This window comes from Solanum tuberosum, unplaced genomic scaffold (assembly GCF_000226075.1).
Source record: "Solanum tuberosum cultivar DM 1-3 516 R44 unplaced genomic scaffold, SolTub_3.0 scf00148, whole genome shotgun sequence".
In the NCBI taxonomy this organism is placed as follows: Eukaryota; Viridiplantae; Streptophyta; class Magnoliopsida; order Solanales; family Solanaceae; genus Solanum; species Solanum tuberosum.
In genome coordinates, this window is record NW_006239071.1 from 257,591 (window position 1) to 277,016 (window position 19,426).

General features: G+C 30.4%; 3 protein-coding genes across 3 annotated transcripts in view; 2 read left to right on the top strand and 1 right to left on the bottom strand.

The window, feature by feature from the left end:
* LOC102586960 (uncharacterized) overlaps positions 1–1,982 on the bottom strand; it is a 4,383-nt gene extending 2,401 nt beyond the window's left edge. Inside the window, exons 1-3 of the mRNA XM_006352264.2 lie at positions 1,889–1,982; positions 1,182–1,284; positions 621–829 (exon numbers count right to left, since the gene is read on the bottom strand). Coding sequence (XP_006352326.2) covers positions 621–829; positions 1,182–1,284; positions 1,889–1,897 — 321 coding nt within the window. The 5' untranslated portion in view covers positions 1,898–1,982. The remainder of the gene's footprint in view (positions 1–620; positions 830–1,181; positions 1,285–1,888) is intronic.
* A 4,956-nt stretch (positions 1,983–6,938) lies between these two features.
* LOC102587296 (pollen-specific leucine-rich repeat extensin-like protein 2) lies at positions 6,939–8,500 on the top strand. The gene is made up of 3 exons (XM_006352265.2): positions 6,939–7,067; positions 7,343–7,424; positions 7,526–8,500. The coding sequence occupies exons 1-3, from the start codon at positions 7,053–7,055 to the stop codon at positions 8,302–8,304; spliced, it is 876 nt and encodes a 291-aa protein (XP_006352327.1). The 5' UTR covers positions 6,939–7,052; the 3' UTR covers positions 8,305–8,500.
* Positions 8,501–9,254: 754 nt separating this feature from the next.
* Positions 9,255–19,426, top strand: part of LOC102587615 (pentatricopeptide repeat-containing protein At4g16390, chloroplastic) — a 17,519-nt gene continuing 7,347 nt past the window's right edge. Inside the window, exon 1 of the mRNA XM_006352266.2 lies at positions 9,255–10,204. Coding sequence (XP_006352328.2) covers positions 9,479–10,204 — 726 coding nt within the window. The 5' untranslated portion in view covers positions 9,255–9,478. The remainder of the gene's footprint in view (positions 10,205–19,426) is intronic.

The following is a 19,426-nucleotide window of genomic DNA, read 5'->3' on the forward strand; positions in this document are numbered from 1 at the left end:
TCCGATATATATATATATATATATATATATATATATATATTTAAAGACTTCGAATAACATAACATTCCATGCATAACACATTGAATGTTGGTCTGACTCGTGAATTCTCCTAGCTCCCATAAACTTTAATTCTTGAATTCTTCGACTCCACGGTCCCTTTCTAGTTTCATATATATAGTATATAGTTAAATGTACCCAGTAGGTACCCCAAAATATCCTCTTGCTCCAAAATAAAACATTGTCCATCCTAGCTACATTATACTATTTTTTTTCATTTGTTACCATGTATAGCCTATTTCATTTTTAATAAGATGAAAATTTAGATAGTCAACCAACTAAGTTACAAATCTGAAGCAATAGAGTCACAATCTTAATTAAATATTAATCAAATTTGAACATGCATGAGATTTCCAAGTTCATATGACTCGATCTTGATTAGTCAGCTAAATTCAAGAAATAATATATAGTCTACCGAAAATTAGATGGTTATAGAAAAGAACATAAAATAAATCAATGTGCAAGTAACAAATTAATGAGACAAGAGATAATTAAATCACAAGTCATGTGCTTAATCTTAATTTAATTAACTAATTAATAGTAAGTAAATTAAAATAAATTACCTCATCTTTTTTCTCTTGTTTGGGCTCTTCTTCTTTCTTAATTTCTTCTTCCTTTGTATTTTCTTCAAATGGCTTTGTCATATGTGAAATAAGTTCAACTTTTCTACCACTTTTCCTTTCCACCCTTTCACATACTTTAAGTGGATCTACATTTTTGCCTTTCACCACCACCCTACTCTCCTTGTAATCCATCGTCACTTCCTCTACTCCTGCGTTTCATTTAAAAGATAATTACAGATAACGCTACTATATATTTAATAAGTATGTTTTTTTATCGTTGATGCATATAACTCAAATCGTAATAAACTATACCAAAAAACAGCATTGATGTACTATTTAACACATAAAGTCATAAAGCTGATGTCTTTGGTTGGACTATAGTCTTTGGTTTATTGATGGTTTTAATAATGTGTTACTTGTGAGTAAATTAATTCTTGAATTGGAAACGTGCAAGGGATAAGGGAAATAAAATGGTTTAATAAATTAATGTCTAGTTCCAAAACAAAAATCTTTAAAATTCAAATAATTAAAAAAATTGGAAAAATTAGAGAGAAATAAGACCTTGAAAGCCTTTCAAGGCTCTAGCAACTTTTCTAGCACAACCTTCACAGTGCATATCAACTTTTAGCACCATCTCTTGAGCCTCTTCTTCTTCCCTTTTCTCCTAAGAAATAAAAACAAAAACAAAAAAAACCCATTAGAGTACCTACATACATATTCATGGGCGGAGTTACAAGCCTGTCTACGTATTTGATAAATTTTGTAATATCGACTATATATGATCATGTATTTAATTTGTACGTAAGAAACTAATTTATTCAGAACCCAATAAGCTTTCTTTTTCTTGAATTTAGAACTTAAATCTTAACTCTCATCTTTATTTACATAAGAGGCAAATTCATAATTTGAAATTTATGAATTCCTACAGCAATCTCAAGTTAATATACAAATAATATTTGAATTTACAATCAATTTTGTTTGTAGAAATGTATTTGATAAGATTTTTATATATATACACACACGTAGAATCTAGATAATATTCTCATAAAGTACTCATATGTTGTACTCAAGATTTGCCTCGGCCTATACATTGAAATATACAACAACAATAACAATATATAACCAGTATAATTTACAAGGTGGGATTTGAAATGGTAGAGAACACATATATTTCTACCCTTACGGCCATGTAACAGTAGAGAGCTGGTTGTTTTTTCAGTAGACCTTCGACTCAAAAATATAAATTTTGTTAAAGAGTAGAAACTTACCTCCCCCATCTTTATACAATGCTGATTTTCGAATGAATATTTTCAAACTTTTTTGCACTTCAAAATTCTAGTTTTTGATGAGTCTGTGTTTGTAATTGTCTCACTGCTTGTAGTGGGGAAAAACATTTAAGTTGAGAGGTGGAGAGAAGCTGACAACAGTAAAATCTGACGTGGAATTTCTTAAATTGCATTTTACTTTCTCCGACCCAAATTATTTGTCATGTTTCTTCTTTTTTTTAGGGTTAAACTACATTACCAATTAAAAAATACTAATTTTTTTTGTCATATTAATATGCGAAGAATTGCAATATATAATGTTTTTATATAGTTTTTGAATATTAAAATATCAAATTGATTTAATTTAATTTAACTATAAATATTAGTCAAATTATCTCTTGAAAACAAAACGTAACAAGAATTTTGTGACGAAGGAAGTATTGATGGTCCAATTTGCTGATTCAGCATCCTATCATTTGTCCTAGCTGTCCACTATTGATCATTAATTTACGTTACTTTTTCCCTTTTAATCTCCCATTTAATTATTTGTCTTTTTAATACTCACTACTTTTAATTCCCATCTTTGTTTAAATGGATTAGCTTTTTAGCACGCGCTTTACGTATGTACTTCATATTAATGCGTATATAATTTTATGAAAGCTACATATATTCGAAAATGATGCATTTTTATTTTTATTTTTGGAATACATAATAGTTATAATAAAACATAAATAAATCAAATAATAAGATTAGACTAGCTAAACGTAAAATGTGCAATTCTGATAATTCAACAGTTAACTTACACCAATTGACAAAACAATTTGTCTTTCACTAATTTAAAATCTTGAATCTAATTGTCTCTAATATTTTGTTCGCCAAAAAGGCCAATTTAAAGTCTATGCTAACCATAATAATAATTGTGAAAGAATATTTGAGAACCCAAAGAGGCCAAAGAAATTAGTACGTACACATTAGATATGACAAAGGAAGAATACTTTTTGGATATAGAAAATCTCTAAATTATTAGATGAATGTATCAAATGTCCCTTTTTTCAATTCCCTAAATATGAAAATGAGTGAAAAGAACTAGAAAAGGAAACAAAATACAAATGAAAATCCAAATCAATGACTTAGAGGATGATGATCATCAATCAAAGTTAGAGAAAATAATAAAGGCATAAGAGATTCTTTATCTTCATTTACAATTTGAATAAAGAAAAGTGATAAGAGATTCGTATCATTATTACATTTTTGTATTATTGTTTACTAGTTAGTGACCATAAAGTCTCATAGTACTTGAATCTCACCAAAGAATAAATATTAAGTGATTTTTTAAAATAAAAATTGTTCAAGCTTTGATAGACAAAGTTATCAGATATTTGTACTGATAATGATAAGAGATAGATTGCACTCGTAGAAGTAATCAAGATGCATGCAAGATTAAAATATATTTTTTTACTTTTAAATTTCATGTCAAGTCAAAATAAAATAAACAAATTGAAACAGACTAGAGAAAATCATTTTCTGTATGTGTGATGGGCATTGATGAAGTGACATGTGTGGTGATAAAATGTTGTTATATCCATGGTTATCTGGTCTTTGGTACAATCAAACAAGTCCTTGCTATTTTTTTGTGCATAATTCAAAATCTTTTTTTATTTTTGGAAAAGAGAATTTTGAAGGTGATTGATTTCTCAACCTTTTGTCTTGTTGTAAGCAACTTGATGCCTCTATATGGTTACCATTCACCACTATCATTACATTGCTCACCATTGTGCTTTTTCACTCAAAGACAATATATATATATATACAAATTTTCCGTCAATTGATTTTGTAGTCTTTTATCAAATTATTTCAATTTTTACATTTTTTTGAGAAAATTATATAAAATAGCAAACTATTAATTAATTCAAATTAAATGCTATAACCACAGTTTGCTTTAATTGTAACTCGTAGCAAACTGTTGCCATTTCGTCTCTCTCCCTGAATTTCTCGCTCGCCACTCTCGTTTCTCGTTAGGCAGTCTCTCCTCGCCTCTCTCACTTTATACAAACACAAATGTATAAAATGTGTTTGTGTTTGTATAAAGCGAGAGAAAATTGTATATATACATAGCTTTTCTTTCCCCTCTCTCCCCTCTCCCAGATCTCGCTCACCACTCTCCCGGATCTCACTCGCCACTCTCACTCGCCTCTCTCACTTTACACAAACACAAATGTATAAATTGCGTTTGTGTTTGTGTAAAGCGAGAGTAAATTGTATACACAAATACAAATACATATATTTTCATCCTATACACTTGTGATTATACAAATACAGATCTTCCCTTGCCCAGTTTTCTTTTGTCTTTCTCTCTTTCTCTTCTTTACAAACACAGATTATACAATTGATTCTTTTGTATATGTATACCGAAACAGATTATACAGTTGCTTCTTTTGTATATGTATAGCAAAATATACATATTAATAGCCATAGCAACCATAAAGTTTGCTATAGAGCATAATTATGCAAACTATAATTATAGCATACAAATATGATTTTTATGTTTGATATATGTGAAAGTTGCTCTTTTATTTTTTGGTTAGAAATTTTTATATTTATAAATTATATGTAAGAGATCTTTGAATAATTATAAGTCATTTGAATAATTAATAATTCTAAATATTAAAGAATTATTAGGCATACTTCACTAACATATATATTATTATTACTTATACTTTTAAAATATTACGTATCTTACCACTAATTAAGAGTTTTTTTTTACGTATCTTACACTTAGATACATGTATTTTGCTACCAGATACACAAAAATAAGAAGAGAGGCAGCGAGATTGAGGAGGAAGGCGAGCGAGATTCATATGTATCCAGATATATGGGAGATTGGTGAGCGAGATGGGAGAGAGACGAGCGAGATTTGCTATGTATCCAGATACATGCGAATCCACTTGGATACAATGTATCTAGAAAAAATTACACCTAAATTTGACCCATGTATCCGAGATACATGTATCTGGACATATCCGGAGTTACCAAAATCTGGTAAAATACGTAATATTACAGACTAAAGTATATCTAAGTAATTAACTTCTAAACCAATGGAATTTATATGCTATATGGATAAGATTCTCATTATGGGCTTTTGTGTACGAATGTGGTACGAACTCTTGATTTTATGGGCCAATTTAATAGAACAAAATAGCCCAACTTTATGAATGGGCCATGGGAATTCACTTCCAAAATGAAATACTTAATGGACATCCTCAACAGGTTACTTGCAATTTGTAAAGTATCTCTTTTGATTTAGATGTCCTACGTAATTTTGGGAGACATTAATTTTGGTATTTTACTTTACGAAGAATCATTTCAATCATGCCAAGAATAACAACATTTTTTGAATATTAGTGGTTAGGATAATATATTTAGATTTCATTGTTCTTCTTTATCGTCGATTCATTTGGATAAGATTAAATGAGAATAAAGTATCAAATGAGGTGTATATAGAGACATCATTATCAAAGAAAACATGTTTGAACTTCAAGAGATCACATGTCAAACTTGTGGCGTTTCAAGAAGGTTTCAAAATGTTTGATATTAGATTTTTATGCAATCTTTCAGAACCTTCAATAAATTAAATTCATTATACAATTTATATTTTAACATAATAATTATTCCCTATTAATCTTCGTATTCAATCAAACACTATCACATAAATTAAAATAATTTAGAATTTGGCTATAGATCAACAAAGTTATTAAGCCGCCCCTCACTTTGTAGTTATGGATTTTGAGTTTGGTCCCTCACTACCCACCTTGACATTAAACTTCTACCTAAAATAAAAGAAGCCCACATTTTTTTAGTACTAATGATGTCGACCTTTGACTGTTCTATATCATCGCTATCAATTTGGTTTTATTTATTAATTTACTAAATATATAATTATGGACCAATTACTATTAAATATTAATTTCAGATTGATGTAGGATGAATTCATAAACTTCAAATCTTGAATTCGTTTTTTGAAATTATTTGGTCTTTCGTAAACTATCAAAAAGATCATGGGGTTAGACCTTCAAGGGTGTGACCTAGTAGTCAATAAATTGAGTTGAAAACCATGAATTGTAATGGAGACAATAAAAAAAAACTATGTGATTTCTTCTCATATGTCAAAAACTTTTGGTAAGAGATAACATATACCTTTAAAATTGATAGAGATGCATGCACATTAACCGACACACCACAATTATCATTTTCCACTTACAACTTTTGTAATTAGTCCATTATTTTATGTGTCAACTATGTTCAATTATCTTCATTTACACTCTTTTGTAGAAGACAAAAAAGTGGAAAAGATTTATGATTACAAATTAGGTAAAATTTAATGACAAATTAAAAATTGAATGCCTACATATAGCTAGCACCATGTGGGGGTAGTACACCAACCCAACCAATTTAGATAAATATTTAAACAAATTTCCTAACACATATAAATAATTATTTGGATCAAAACTGTTTAATTTTACAGAACTCGAAAGGTACCTCCCTTATTAATGATAAAATGTAAAGATTCTTTTCCTCCCTTGCTAGTATTATAATTTAACATGTTATAACAAATTAATAATCAATCACTCTATCAAGTTGTTATGTTTATCATCATAAAATTTACTTCTAATTGATTATGTAAACCTAGATAAAACAGTTAAAAATAATATGTGTTAGGTATTAATATTGATCGTTTCTTTCATCTTTAATCAGAGGTCTTGAGTTTAATTCTTGTTAAAATGAAAAAAATCTTGTTGGAAAGGTCATCCCACAAATAAAATTTAATCAACTTCAATATAAATATTGAACATCGAATGAGAAATCAAAAGAGAATATATTTGCTTGGTATGAAAGGGATGGTGAAATGTGACCATCAAAGGCAGTACATGGAAATTGAGAGTATATATATAGTCAGCAATTCTAGTGGCTGCCAATTTAGATGATATCATGAATTTTAACTTTCATTTAATTTTAAAGATGTTTTCCTACTTTATTCCTTCTTCTTCTTCTTCTTTTTCTTTTTTTTCTTCATAAGACTTTTTGATGTTTCATTCATACTAGTATATATTTTCATTAAAGCTACACTCTTTTCACTCCACACAAAATCCATTTTCTTCAAGTATCAACCATGGGGGGTGGAAAGGTATGAATTCACTAATTTTCTGTATTCGAAAAGATTCTGATCGATCTATCTATAGCTATATGACGTTTGATCAAGAATTTAATACATATGATTGATTATATAATCGCACTAAATTATATAGATTCTGAATTTTTGTTCTCCTATTGTATCTTTTCACTTCCATAAATACAAAATAATTTAGTTCATTCTTGCATAATATTGTTCACAAATCTTTCTATAAGAGCTTTGATTAATTGTGTGCTTACAATTACTTTAATTTATTGTTTAATTATCAGACCACTATCATGGTACTCAAGGTTGATCTTCAATGTTCAAGCTGCTACAAAAAGGTCAAACAAATTCTCTGTAAATTCCCTCGTAAGTCTCTTTTTTCTTGAATTCTTCAATATTATAATATGAATAAGAATTAATTTTTTTTTTCCTTTTTTTTTGTGGTGTCAAATTTTTTTGGGAAATAGAAATTAGAGACCAAGTATATGATGAGAAGGGCAATACAGTCACAATCACTGTTGTTTGTTGTAATCCTGAAAAACTTCGTGACAAATTGTGTAGTAAAGGATGTGGAGTAATCAAAAGAATTGAAATCAAAGACCCTCCGAAGCCCAAACCTCCTGAAAAGCCCAAAGAGCCCGAAAAGCCCAAACAACCTGAAAAGCCTAAAGAACCTGAAAAACCTAAGCCCAAAGAGCCCGAAAAGCCTAAACCCAAAGAGCCTGAAAAGCCCAAAGAGCCTGAAAAGCCTAAAGAGCCCGAAAAACCTAAGCCCAAAGAGCCCGAAAAGCCCAAAGAAGGTCCTAAACCTAAACCAGCTGCTCCACCACCAGCACCAGTGCCCGTAATGCCAATGCCAATTCAAGAATACCCACAACTGCCACACGGATATTGTTGTGGACAATGCTATGAAGGCCAAACCGGGGGCCCATGTTATCAAGGGTATGGAAGACCGATCCCTCCCCTGGGACATTGTTGTGGAGAATGCTACGAAGGCCAAACTGGGGGCCCATGTTATCAAGAGTATGGAAGACCGGTCCCTCCGCCCCCGGGACATTGTTGTGGACAATGCTACGAAGGCCAAACCGGGGGGCCATGTTATCAAGGGTATGGAAGACCGGTCCCTCCACCTCCATGTTACGATAACTATGGGCCTGGGCCTTATGGCTATGGTAGGGGCTGTTATGTGAGCAGATGTGATCAGTACTTTAATGATGAAAATGCTAATGGTTGCTCAATTATGTAAGGTGGCCCAATTGTTATGGTTCAATGTCTAGGCTCATGAATGTGGGCTTCTATTAATGTGGTTGTCTTTTTTTCTTTACGAATTGTTATAAATAAACAATGTATAGTTAATTTTCTTTTGTAAAATAGAATAAAAGTTGCTAACTAGATTGTTGGCAAAGCCTTGATTGATTAATAAATGTCATTTTTCAACATTACTAGTGGTCTAATTTCTCAAAAAAATCAACAAGTTCAATTGAAAATCCTTCTAATTCCAATTTGTGTATCACTCAACTAAGATACTTAAGTTTCCACATATAATAAGTTATAAGATTATTATTTTGGTTGGAGAAAAAGAAGTATTGTACGACTAATTAAGCCCAATTGTTCTAGAATTAGAGTTATAAGTCTTCAATATTTGGGACTTTTTTTTTGAAAAGCAACTCGTGGTTTGATGTTGCATTCTTTTAGCTCTCCAACGCAATCGGTTAGGAAGTTAGTTATTGTTGAAACTATGACAATAAGAAATACATTACAAACTACAGTTTGTAAAAGATAATATGGGAAATTTCATATCTTATCATATGCTAAAGATTTGATGGGGTTTGTTTCGTGGCTCGAGAGGTGGAATACATAGGACCCCTCAAGTTTAAAAATATTCGTCGAAAAATTTTCAACATAAAAAGTGTTATCTAAACCGAACATGGAATTAGTTTTCCATCAGACAACTTCACATTTGAGATCGCCAAATGCTCTAGAGTTATTGTTCGTTCATATACATCTTCTCTTTGTTTCTCGGGCCTATAGTGCGTTACAAATATAACTCGAAAAGGTCAAATCTTTGATGATTCCATCGAATTAAACTATCTATTCCAACCGGGAAGAACAAACCATTCAACAAAGAAAATTCTGAAATTGCATAAGCTTGATTCGATCCAGCCTCTAGAGTTGCGACAACCTCTGAAAAGGTATCCTACGTCTGAACCAAATTCATAATGATATTAAAGGAACTAAATTTTGTCAAGAAAAAAAATGGGGACACATTTACTTGAAATAGTTTTCAAATAAATATTTGAAAAGTTTAGGGGGCAAATTGTTCAAAATGCTAAACTTTTAAGGGGTATCACCTCTTCCATTTCTCTCAAACACCATAGTTGATAAGGCAGGCGGCAACGTTAAAGCTTTGCTCCAAGAAAATGGCGTCTACTCCAAGCTCTACACTTTCTCCTCTCTATGAATCCAATATCTTCTGCAACTTCAATTCTCCCCAAAAATTCACTTTCCCCCTCAAACTTCACTCCAAATCTTGTATCCGAACGACCCAAGTGTCACTTCAAGAACAATCCCAGGTCTCAAATCCCAATAATTCTCAATACTCGGATAGAAAAGTTGTTTCTTCATCAAAAAGCAAGCTTTGGGTCAACCCCAAAAGCCCCCGAGCTTCTGAGCTGAAGCGAAAGTCTTACGATTTTAGGTATGCTTCTCTAATGAAAGTAGCTGAGTCTTTGGATTCTTGTAAACCTGTAGAAGAAGATGTCTTTTATGTTTTAGTTGATTTGGGTGACACAATAGTAGAGCAAGATGTTGTTGTGACTTTGAATAACATGACTAATGCTGAAACTGCGTTGCTGGCTATGAAGTATTTTCAACAAAGGTTGAAATTGAGCAAAGAGGTGATTGTATATAATGTGACGTTGAAAGTTTTGAGGAAAAATAAGGATTTGGATAGAGCAGAGAAGTTGTTTGATGAAATGCTTGAGAGAGGGGTAAAGCCTGATAATGTTACTTTCTCGACTATTATTAGTTGTGCTAGGCTGTGTAATTTGCCTGAAAAAGCTATTGAATGGTTTGAAAAGTTGCCATCTTTTGGGTGTGAACCCGATGATGTTACGTATTCTGTGATGATTGATGCTTATGGTAAGGCTGGTAATGTAGACAAAGCACATGACTTTGTTACCCTAAATCGATTATTTATCATTTTCATCAATAACCATATCATCACTTTCATATTTACTGAATGTTCCATCACTACTTTGGTATTCACGTAAAAAATCATGTAATACAATGCAAACAACTACTATAGAGGGTGTTTTTGTAAAAGATAAAAGTTTAGTGTAAAATTTCAATTTTCAAAAGATCCCAAATAATGAGATTTGACCCAAATACTAGAAAAAAGTAGTATTTGGAAATTTGAGATATTTGTCAAAAATATTTGCCAAATAATGGCAAATTGTATGGACGAACACTATTTGCCAAATTTTTCGCCAAATATTAATTGGGAAATCTATGGCCAAACGGGCCCATAGAGTTAGGCACCACGTGGGGGCAGTGCACCAACCCAATCAACAGGGGCGGCTCTACAGCTTTGCAAAAAAAGCAATTGGCTTAGTCCCCAAAATTTGAGGGGCCTCATTTTTAAAAAAAATAATAGGTTATAAGTATTTTTTTTTTAAAAAAATATCGAGTATTATTTGTAGAAAATAAAAACTTTTTATAAAAGAGCAAAGAAGTAATAGAAGTTTGACAAATTATGAATATTATGTCTCAAGAAAGATTAAATAATTGACAATAATAAACTTCATAAAAAATATATATTCAAATTTAAGGCCTCTATTCGAATTTGTCTTTAGGCCACCGATTTATTAGAGCCGCCCTTGCCAATCAATTAAGATAAATATTTAAATAAATTTCCTAACACATAAATGATTTGGATCAAAATTATTTAATTCTATTGAACTCAAAAGTATATCCCTGCTTATTAATGATAAAATGTGAAGATTCTTCCATATTTCCATACTTATTAGTAGGGCCAACTTAACCCATAGGCCACTAAAGTCATCGCTTGGGGCTTCATATATTTTGGGGCCTCATATATTTTGGGGCCCCCATTTTTAAAAACAATTACTTATATATGTTATTTGAAAATAATAATTATATGTACTATGAGTGTTATGATTTCTACTAAGGAAATTGCATATGAGATAAAAATAAACTGAATTTCGTAAGAAACAATTTGATGAAAATGTGGATAGCGAAATCACAAAATCCCTTGAAGAACCTTTTAGAATTGATTGTTTTATATATGTAAAGTAGATCAAACTATTTTTTCACTTCAAAATAGATTTGAACCAATTGAAACATATGGAAATATTTTTGATTTCTTATTTAGTGGTAAAATATTGAGATCACTAGATGATGAGAATTAAAAAAAAATTGTCTTAACCTTGAACTTTCTTTATCATGTGTTAGTTATTATGATATTGATGGTTTAGATTCATTTTTTGAATTAAAAGTGTTAAGGGAAATAATACAAGTAGAAGATCGTGATCTAATAAAAATTCTCAATCAAATAAAAAGACTTGATTCTTTTCCAAATACTCATATTGCTTATAGAATAATGTTAACAGTTTCTATAACTATTGCCTCAGCCGAAAGAAGTTTTTTGTGAAATTAAAATTGATTAAATCTTCTTTAAGATCAACAATGTCTAAAGAGAGATTGAATGAATTAGCTATATCATCATTTGAAAAGAAATTATTAAACCAAATTGATTATAATACAGTATCTAATGACTTCACATCTAAAATAGCTAGAAAAGTAGATATTAAATAAAAGTATAGATGATGAAAAAAAATTAGGGCTCCTCTCTTAAGTTTTGCTTTAGGCCCCCAATGTTGTTGAGTCGTCCCTGCTTATTAGCCTGTCATGAGAGCAATTTCAGCATAAATTTTTTTTTCCAGATACTTCAAATCTGCACCTGATATACCATTAAAAGTACCCGCTAGTTCTGATTTGAGTTTTAACTTGATGGAATTTTTCAGGTAGATCTGAAAGGGAAAGGAGAGGGTTGGGAATCCGTGGAGAGAGAAGGAAGATAATGTTGACTATGGTTAAATGGTTGGTTTTAGCAAATAATCTGAACCGTCTATTAATTTGAGGGACACGTGTAGCAAAAATTAACCCCCAACTGGAGGAACTGCTCCAATGGAGGGGAGCCAAATCCGACCTTCGACTCAAAAATATAAATTTTCTTAAAGAGTAGAAACTTACCTCCCCCATCTTTAAACAATGCTGATTTTCGAATGAATGTTTTCAAACTTTTTTGCACTTCAAAACTATAGTCTGTGTTTGTAATTGTCTCACTGCTTGTAGTGGGGAAAAACATTTAAGTTGAGAGGTGGAGATAAGCTGACAACAGCAAAATCTGACGTGGAATTTCTTAAATTGCATGTTACTTTCTCCGTCCCAAATTATTGGTCACGTTTCTCTTTTTAGGGTTAAACTACATTCACTTATATCAATTAAAAGTATTTTTTTTTTTGTCATATTAATTAGAGAAGAATTGCAATTTATAGTGTTTTTTAATATAGTTTTTGAATATTAAAATACCAAATTGATTTAATATAATCATAATTATTAATCAAATTAACTCTTAAGAAATGAAACGCAACAAGAATTTTGAGACGAAGGGAGTATCGAAGACACAGTGGTTCAATTTACTGATTCAACTTCCTATTATTTGTCTTAGCTGTCCACTATTGGTCATTAATTTACGTTACTTTTTTTCCTTTTAATCTTCCATTTAATTTGTCTTTTTAATACTCACTGCTTTTATTTCCTATCTTTGTTTAAAATGGATTAGCTTTTTAGCACGCGCTTTACGTATGTACTTCATATTAATGCGTATATAATTTTATGAAAGCTACATATATTACAAAATGATGCAATTGAGTTATCACATTTTTATTTTTATTTTTGTTAGTTACTAAACATAAATAAATCAAATAATAAGATTAGACTAGTTAAACTTAAAATGTGCAATTTTGATAATTCAACACTTTTAGCCATGGTTAACTTACACCAATTGACAAACAAATAGTGGATTCAACAACAATTTGTCTTTCACTAACTTAAAAGTCTTGAATTTAATATTTTGTTCTCCAAAAAGGCCAATTCAAAGTCTGTTAACCATGATAATAATTTTGAAAGAATATTTGAGAACCCAAAAAGGCCAAAGAAATTAGTACACATTAGATATGACAAAGGAAGCATCCTTTTTGGATAAACTCTCTAAATTATTAGATGAGTGTACCAAAGGTCCCTTTTTTCAATTTCCTATATATAAAAATGAGTGAAAAGAACTAGAAAAGGAAACAAAATTCAATTGAAATTCAAACGCAATAGTAGTTTGTTGTACAAATCAATGACTTAGAGGATGATCATCATAGTTAGAGAATAATAGAGGCATAAGAGATTCATTATCATCATTTACAATTTGAACAAAGAAAAGTGATAAGAGAATTCTTATCATTATAGTATATTTTTAGTATTATTGTTTACTAGTTAATAACCATAAGGTCTCATACTACTTAAACCTCAACAAAGAAAAAGTATTAAGTGATATTTTTCGATTATTTATATTAATAAGAGATGGATTGCATTCGTAGAAGAAATCAAGATGCATGCAAGATTCAAATGTTTTTTTTTTTTTTACTTTCAAATTTTGTGTCAAGTCAAAATAAGATGAGCAAATTCAAACTCCTTGCTAATTTTTTGTGCAGAATTCAATTTTTTATTTTTTATTTTGGAAAAGAGAGTTTTGAAGGTGATTGATTTCTCAACTTTTTGTCTTGTTGTAAACAACTTGATGCCTCTATAGGGTCACAATTCACCACTATCATTGCATTGCTCACCATTGTGCTTTTTCACTCAAAGACAATATATATAAAAATACAAATTTTCCGTCAATTGATTTTGTAGTCTTTTATCAAATTATTTCAATTTTTACATTTTTTTTTGTTAGGAATTTTTATATCTATACTTAAGAGATCTTTGCGTGATCTTTTGAGTGGAGAGGTTCGAAATAGGAGAGTCGAATTATGAATTCAAACATAGGTTCTTTTAAAAAATAATAATTATAAGTCATTTGAATAATTAATAATTCTAAGTATTAAAGAATTATTAGGCATACTTCACTAACATATATATTATTATTACTTATACTTTCAATATATTACGTATTTTACCACTAATTAAGAGTTTTTTTTTTACGTATCTTACACTTAGATACATGTATTTTGCTACCAGATACACAAAATAGGTAGAGATGTTAGTGAGATTGAGGAAGGAAGCGAACGAGATTCGTGTATCCAGACACATGGGAGAGTGGCGAGCGAGATGGGAGAGAGAAAAGGGAGGTGAGCGAGGATTTCTATGTATCCAGATACATGCGAATCTTCTTGGATACAATGTATCTAGAACAAATTACACATAAATTTGACCCCACATATACGAGATACATGTATTTGGGCATATCTCTGGAGGCACCAAAATCTGGTCAAATACCACTACAACAAAAGCAACTTTTAACGACAATAAATAGACACATTAATAAAGAGTGCTAAAGTCTTTACCAACATTAATTAGTTATGTGTCATTAGATTCAATGTTGCTAAAGGCTCTAGGGACATATACAAAGAGTGCTAATTGCCGTTAAAAATACATACTTAGTGGCAATTGAGCTATTGATGTTAATTAATTACCGCTAAAAATCTTTTTTTTTTATATATAGTATACGTAATATTGCAAACTAAAGTGTATCTAAGTAATTAACTTTTAAACTAGTGAAATTTATTTAAATTCTCAATGAGATATATGGATATGATTCTCATTATGGGCTTTTGTGCAAGAATGTGGTACGAACTCTTGATTTTATGGGCCAATTTAATAGAACAAAATAGCCCAACTTTATGAATGGCCCTGGGAATTCACTTTCAAATTGAAATACTTAATGGACATCCTCAACAGGTTACTTATAAAGGTCTAATTCACTTCGTTGAGATACCAATTGTTGACACCCAATTTTGGACCTCCACAATATATATTAATCATCGAGCTTCTTAAATTCCAAACTATTTGAAATAATTGAATTTATAAAATTCAAAATATTTGCTAAGTTATTTTAAATAGTTTTGTCACATTTTATTATTTTTAAATAATATATATGTTTTAAATAATTATGTATATAATTAGTATATTTTATGAATATTCGAAATTCGTCTCAAAAGGATTTTAGTTTTAGTTAAATATCTTGTCAACTAATTTGGTTTAAGTAATAGTTTATATTTTTAAATTAATTAAGTTAATTATTTTATTTTGTTAAGATTAGGAAGCTCGTTAATGAATACTAATTTATTTTATATAATCTTTAGTCGGATTCACTAATAAAATTCAATTTGGCTAGATTGTTAATTTATTTGCCTAACCTTTTATTTGCAACTTTAGCCATTAATTTCCTCACCCCAAACCCATTTGGGACAAACCATTTTTGGGTCTTCCTTTAAATTTCCAGCAGCCCATCTCCTTCCCAGCCCAAAACTTTCAGCCCACTATCTCACACCATACAACAAACAACTCCAACCCACTTTCCAATTTTCAGCTACCCGGCCCAAGCCCATTTTTTTTTTAACAAAATATCCAGCAACACAACAATACAATACACAGCAGCAACAAACCCACTCAAAAACAGTACCCCACCGCCCAACTTCATCTTCCTCGCTGAAAATCAGCAATCAACAGCCGCGACCCCACTGCCCATAGCGTCTTCTTCACGCAGAAATCCCGGCAAACCCGAAAATCCAGCAGTAAATTCCGGCGCGACAGTGTCCGCCCATACGTATGTCACCCTCACGTCCAATCGTCCCCATTTTCCCCATGTTTCGAGGTTTCAGAGCAACAACAACTCTCTATTGCTTTTACTGTTGCCTCGAAAAGGAACGGGGGATTCAAAATTCAAATGGATTTTACCCAAAAATCAACCCTATTCTGGACTTTATTTAAGATCCCTTTCTCGTTGTGTCTAAAAAGGGAGACGGTTTTTAGGGCTTGTTCTTTGACAATACATTCAAGAAATTTTAAAACGATTTTTCTAATTCTAGGTTCTAAGAAAGGTTTCGTCTGAAGTTACTTAGAAATTCTTGGTTTGCTACTTGAGTCGAAGGTGTGCGAGAAGTCCTCTTGCCAGTCGTCTCCAGTATCGCTGCTCCGAAAAAGGTAATACCCCCTTCCCTACGAACTTCACTATTCGTTTTCCAATGGTTTGCAACTCATTTTGGTTAATGAAGTTTCTTGGTTCTTATTAATATGAGGTTCTCCTTGTACATGATTTTAATAAAAGTACTTCAACTTTATGAATATGTTAGGCAGTAGGTACTTACATTGTACACTTCTTCCTGGATTTAACTCGTGTGATAGGAGCTTAGGATGAATAGGGTAAAATCTGAAATCTTGACTAATAGATGCCCTTCGTTCACTTATTGAGATGTATGCTCCGTCATGTGTGAATTTAATTAAAAAAGATTGTACGTTGTTAGTTAACATTGATATGATCTTCACATCCGAACTAAGTACGTCCGTATCTTCAACATGTGTTGATTGAGTTTTTTTTTTTTTTCTTCTATAATGTTCCAGTAAGCTATTTGTATTTAAATTGGAATTTTACACTTGTTAGGGGTTGGGTTGTCTTATTATTATTTTTTTTACCTTGTATTGATTCAATCACTAAGCTAAAGACTTTTGACCCCCCTCCATGCCCTTAGTGTTAAATGTATATAGATATTTGGGTTATGAAAAAAAAAAAAAGAATGTACAGTATTTGATATTATCTCCACCATTTTATTTTCTTCAAAATCATATGTTAATTCCTTCACACATATATACCAAATTATGATTAGCTGTAGAGAGTAAAATGTTGGACTTCTAATGTGAAAATTGAATATGGACTGATTTGGTATTCACATGATTTATTTTGGTCTTGTTCCAGTGAAGAAAATAGTAAGAATTAATGCTCCTACTTGTTTAATTTGTTTTCGTCATTTAATTGTCTCTTAATTTTAAGTCCAATAGGTAGTGTAGCACTAAATTACAATTGATTCTTGGTGCTCTACAATTCATTTCTCTTGTTGCATTGTTCTTTTTCTATCTTGGGCAGTAAGATCATGATAATGACTTCATGGATGATGTGTTGTTTTATTTTTTAACATTTGTACAAGTATAGACACTAATCCTCTTCTTTGTTTTTTTTCTCTTCTTCTTTGTTATATGTGACATCAAATCTGAGTTCTCTTTTGACTCCACCCTTGCATATCGATGAATTATTTCGAGTCAGCCTCATCTTGTTCGAGTTGCTGGAAAGTTAAATTACAGGTCCCGAAAAGTCGAAAGTGGGTTGTATACATGTTGTATACAGCGGTATACGCTGATATTCAGGCCCAAAACATAAAAACACAGGGCTGAGGCGGAATATATACGTTTGGAAGCAAGAAATACCTGAAAAGAGCTAATATATGCGCTCATATACACTGATATACATCCACCGTATACCAAAAACGGGATTAGGGTTAAACCAAAAATTACCAACGAATTTGGCCCAAAAGGAGGCCCAAATTCATTTTCTCCCTTACTCTTTAATTATATAATTGTGATTATTTATTGTTTATTGTTTAACTCTAACTTTATAATCGCAAATCAACTTAGTCGAATTCCCCAAAAGACGAACTATCTCTCTGTGTTGTTTTGTTTCTAACAAAAATCTTATTTTTATCAACTTTTGTATTTTCATTTATAATCTTTAGTCATTTTTTTTTATTTAGTTTAAAAATAGTTTTTTTTTTTCATAAACCAAAAAATGACTCGAATAAAAACCAACTAATTTAGTTTCGCTAAAATTCTTATTACTTGTCTCTAAATCAAATATTTCAATTAAGGTCCCATTTTTCCTAAAAGATAAAATCGCTCTTTGTTTAACTATTTTTTCAAAGTTAATCTAGTAGTGTAAATAAATAAATACTTACTTAGTTATTTTCTCAAAAAGGTTAGTCAATCAATTCAAAAATGATTTTTCATACTTTAATTTATTAAATTGGTTTAATATATTTTAAAATGAACTAAATAAATTCTAATTAGTCTAGTTTTTTTTTTTATTTAATTTTCTAATCACTTGCACTTTAATTCAAATATTTCCCTTTTAGGTCTCTTCCTCTAAAAAGATAGAATAAAATGGTTCATTCCTTAGTTATTTTTCAAACTTAATCAAATAGTGTAAATTATTATATATTTTTATGTTAAATTATTTTTTCTAAAAATAGTCAAATATATTTTAGTCAAGTCGCAGGTCAACCGCATGTTAGCGGACACTTCGAATGCTTAAACCCTTCTCGAAGTGTAAATTGAACCCCGAACCCTCTTTGGTATTTTCAAATGATTTTTCTGTTTAAATCTTTGAAAATTATAAGTTTTCTTAATTCCTTTAAAAAATTAAGTGGCGACTCTTTTCTAAGTATTTTTCTCAAATTGTTTTATACTTAGAACATTTCAAAAAAGTGATTTTTCTGAATATAGTAAAATTACGACACAACAACAAGTATTTGTAAAAACTTAATGTATTAATATATTAAACAAGATAAAGTATAACAATTTAGCATATGAACACGATAATTTGAAAAATGAATACATTGTTGTTAAACAAAAATGAATACACCAGTATAGTATACATATGAATACATTGTTGTTAAACAAAAGATGGATATGTTTGACAATACATAAACAAAAAAAAATGAAAAATAATAGAATGTGTAGGTAGCAAAAGTGTGCAAGTATTCGGCTGTATAAAAAAATGAAAAAAACCAACAAACGTCAATCTCTTTTTGGTCAAGTTTTTCTTATAATACTTGAGGCTTGGTGTTGACTCATGTATTTGTTTATAAAAAAATAGTATTAATGTATCCAATTATACTTGTATTGCCTAATTAACCTTTCAAATTCGATAGATTACTTATGTATCCAAATATACTTGTATTCACAAATCACCATTTCAACTTGTGTTAATATTAGAATACAAGTATCTATGTATATAACTATTCTACTATATACAAATTTGACAATCACACAAACCTCAATCTCTTTTTGCTCATGTTCTTCTTGTACTACTTTTTTCTTATAACTATAGCCATTGTAATGTAGAAACAAATAATTCTTCAATCGAAAGCCTATAAAAATAGATGCAATATATATGTATACAAATATGATCTTCATAAAAACGAGGAGAAAATCAATTAAGCGATATCTGATGAATTCAAATTACAAAA

Coding starts and splice junctions, on each gene's coding strand:
- LOC102587296 (XM_006352265.2), top strand. Junction 7,425..7,525: donor AATTCTCTGTAAATTCCCTC/GTAAGTCTCTTT, acceptor TTTGGGAAATAG/AAATTAGAGACCAAGTATAT.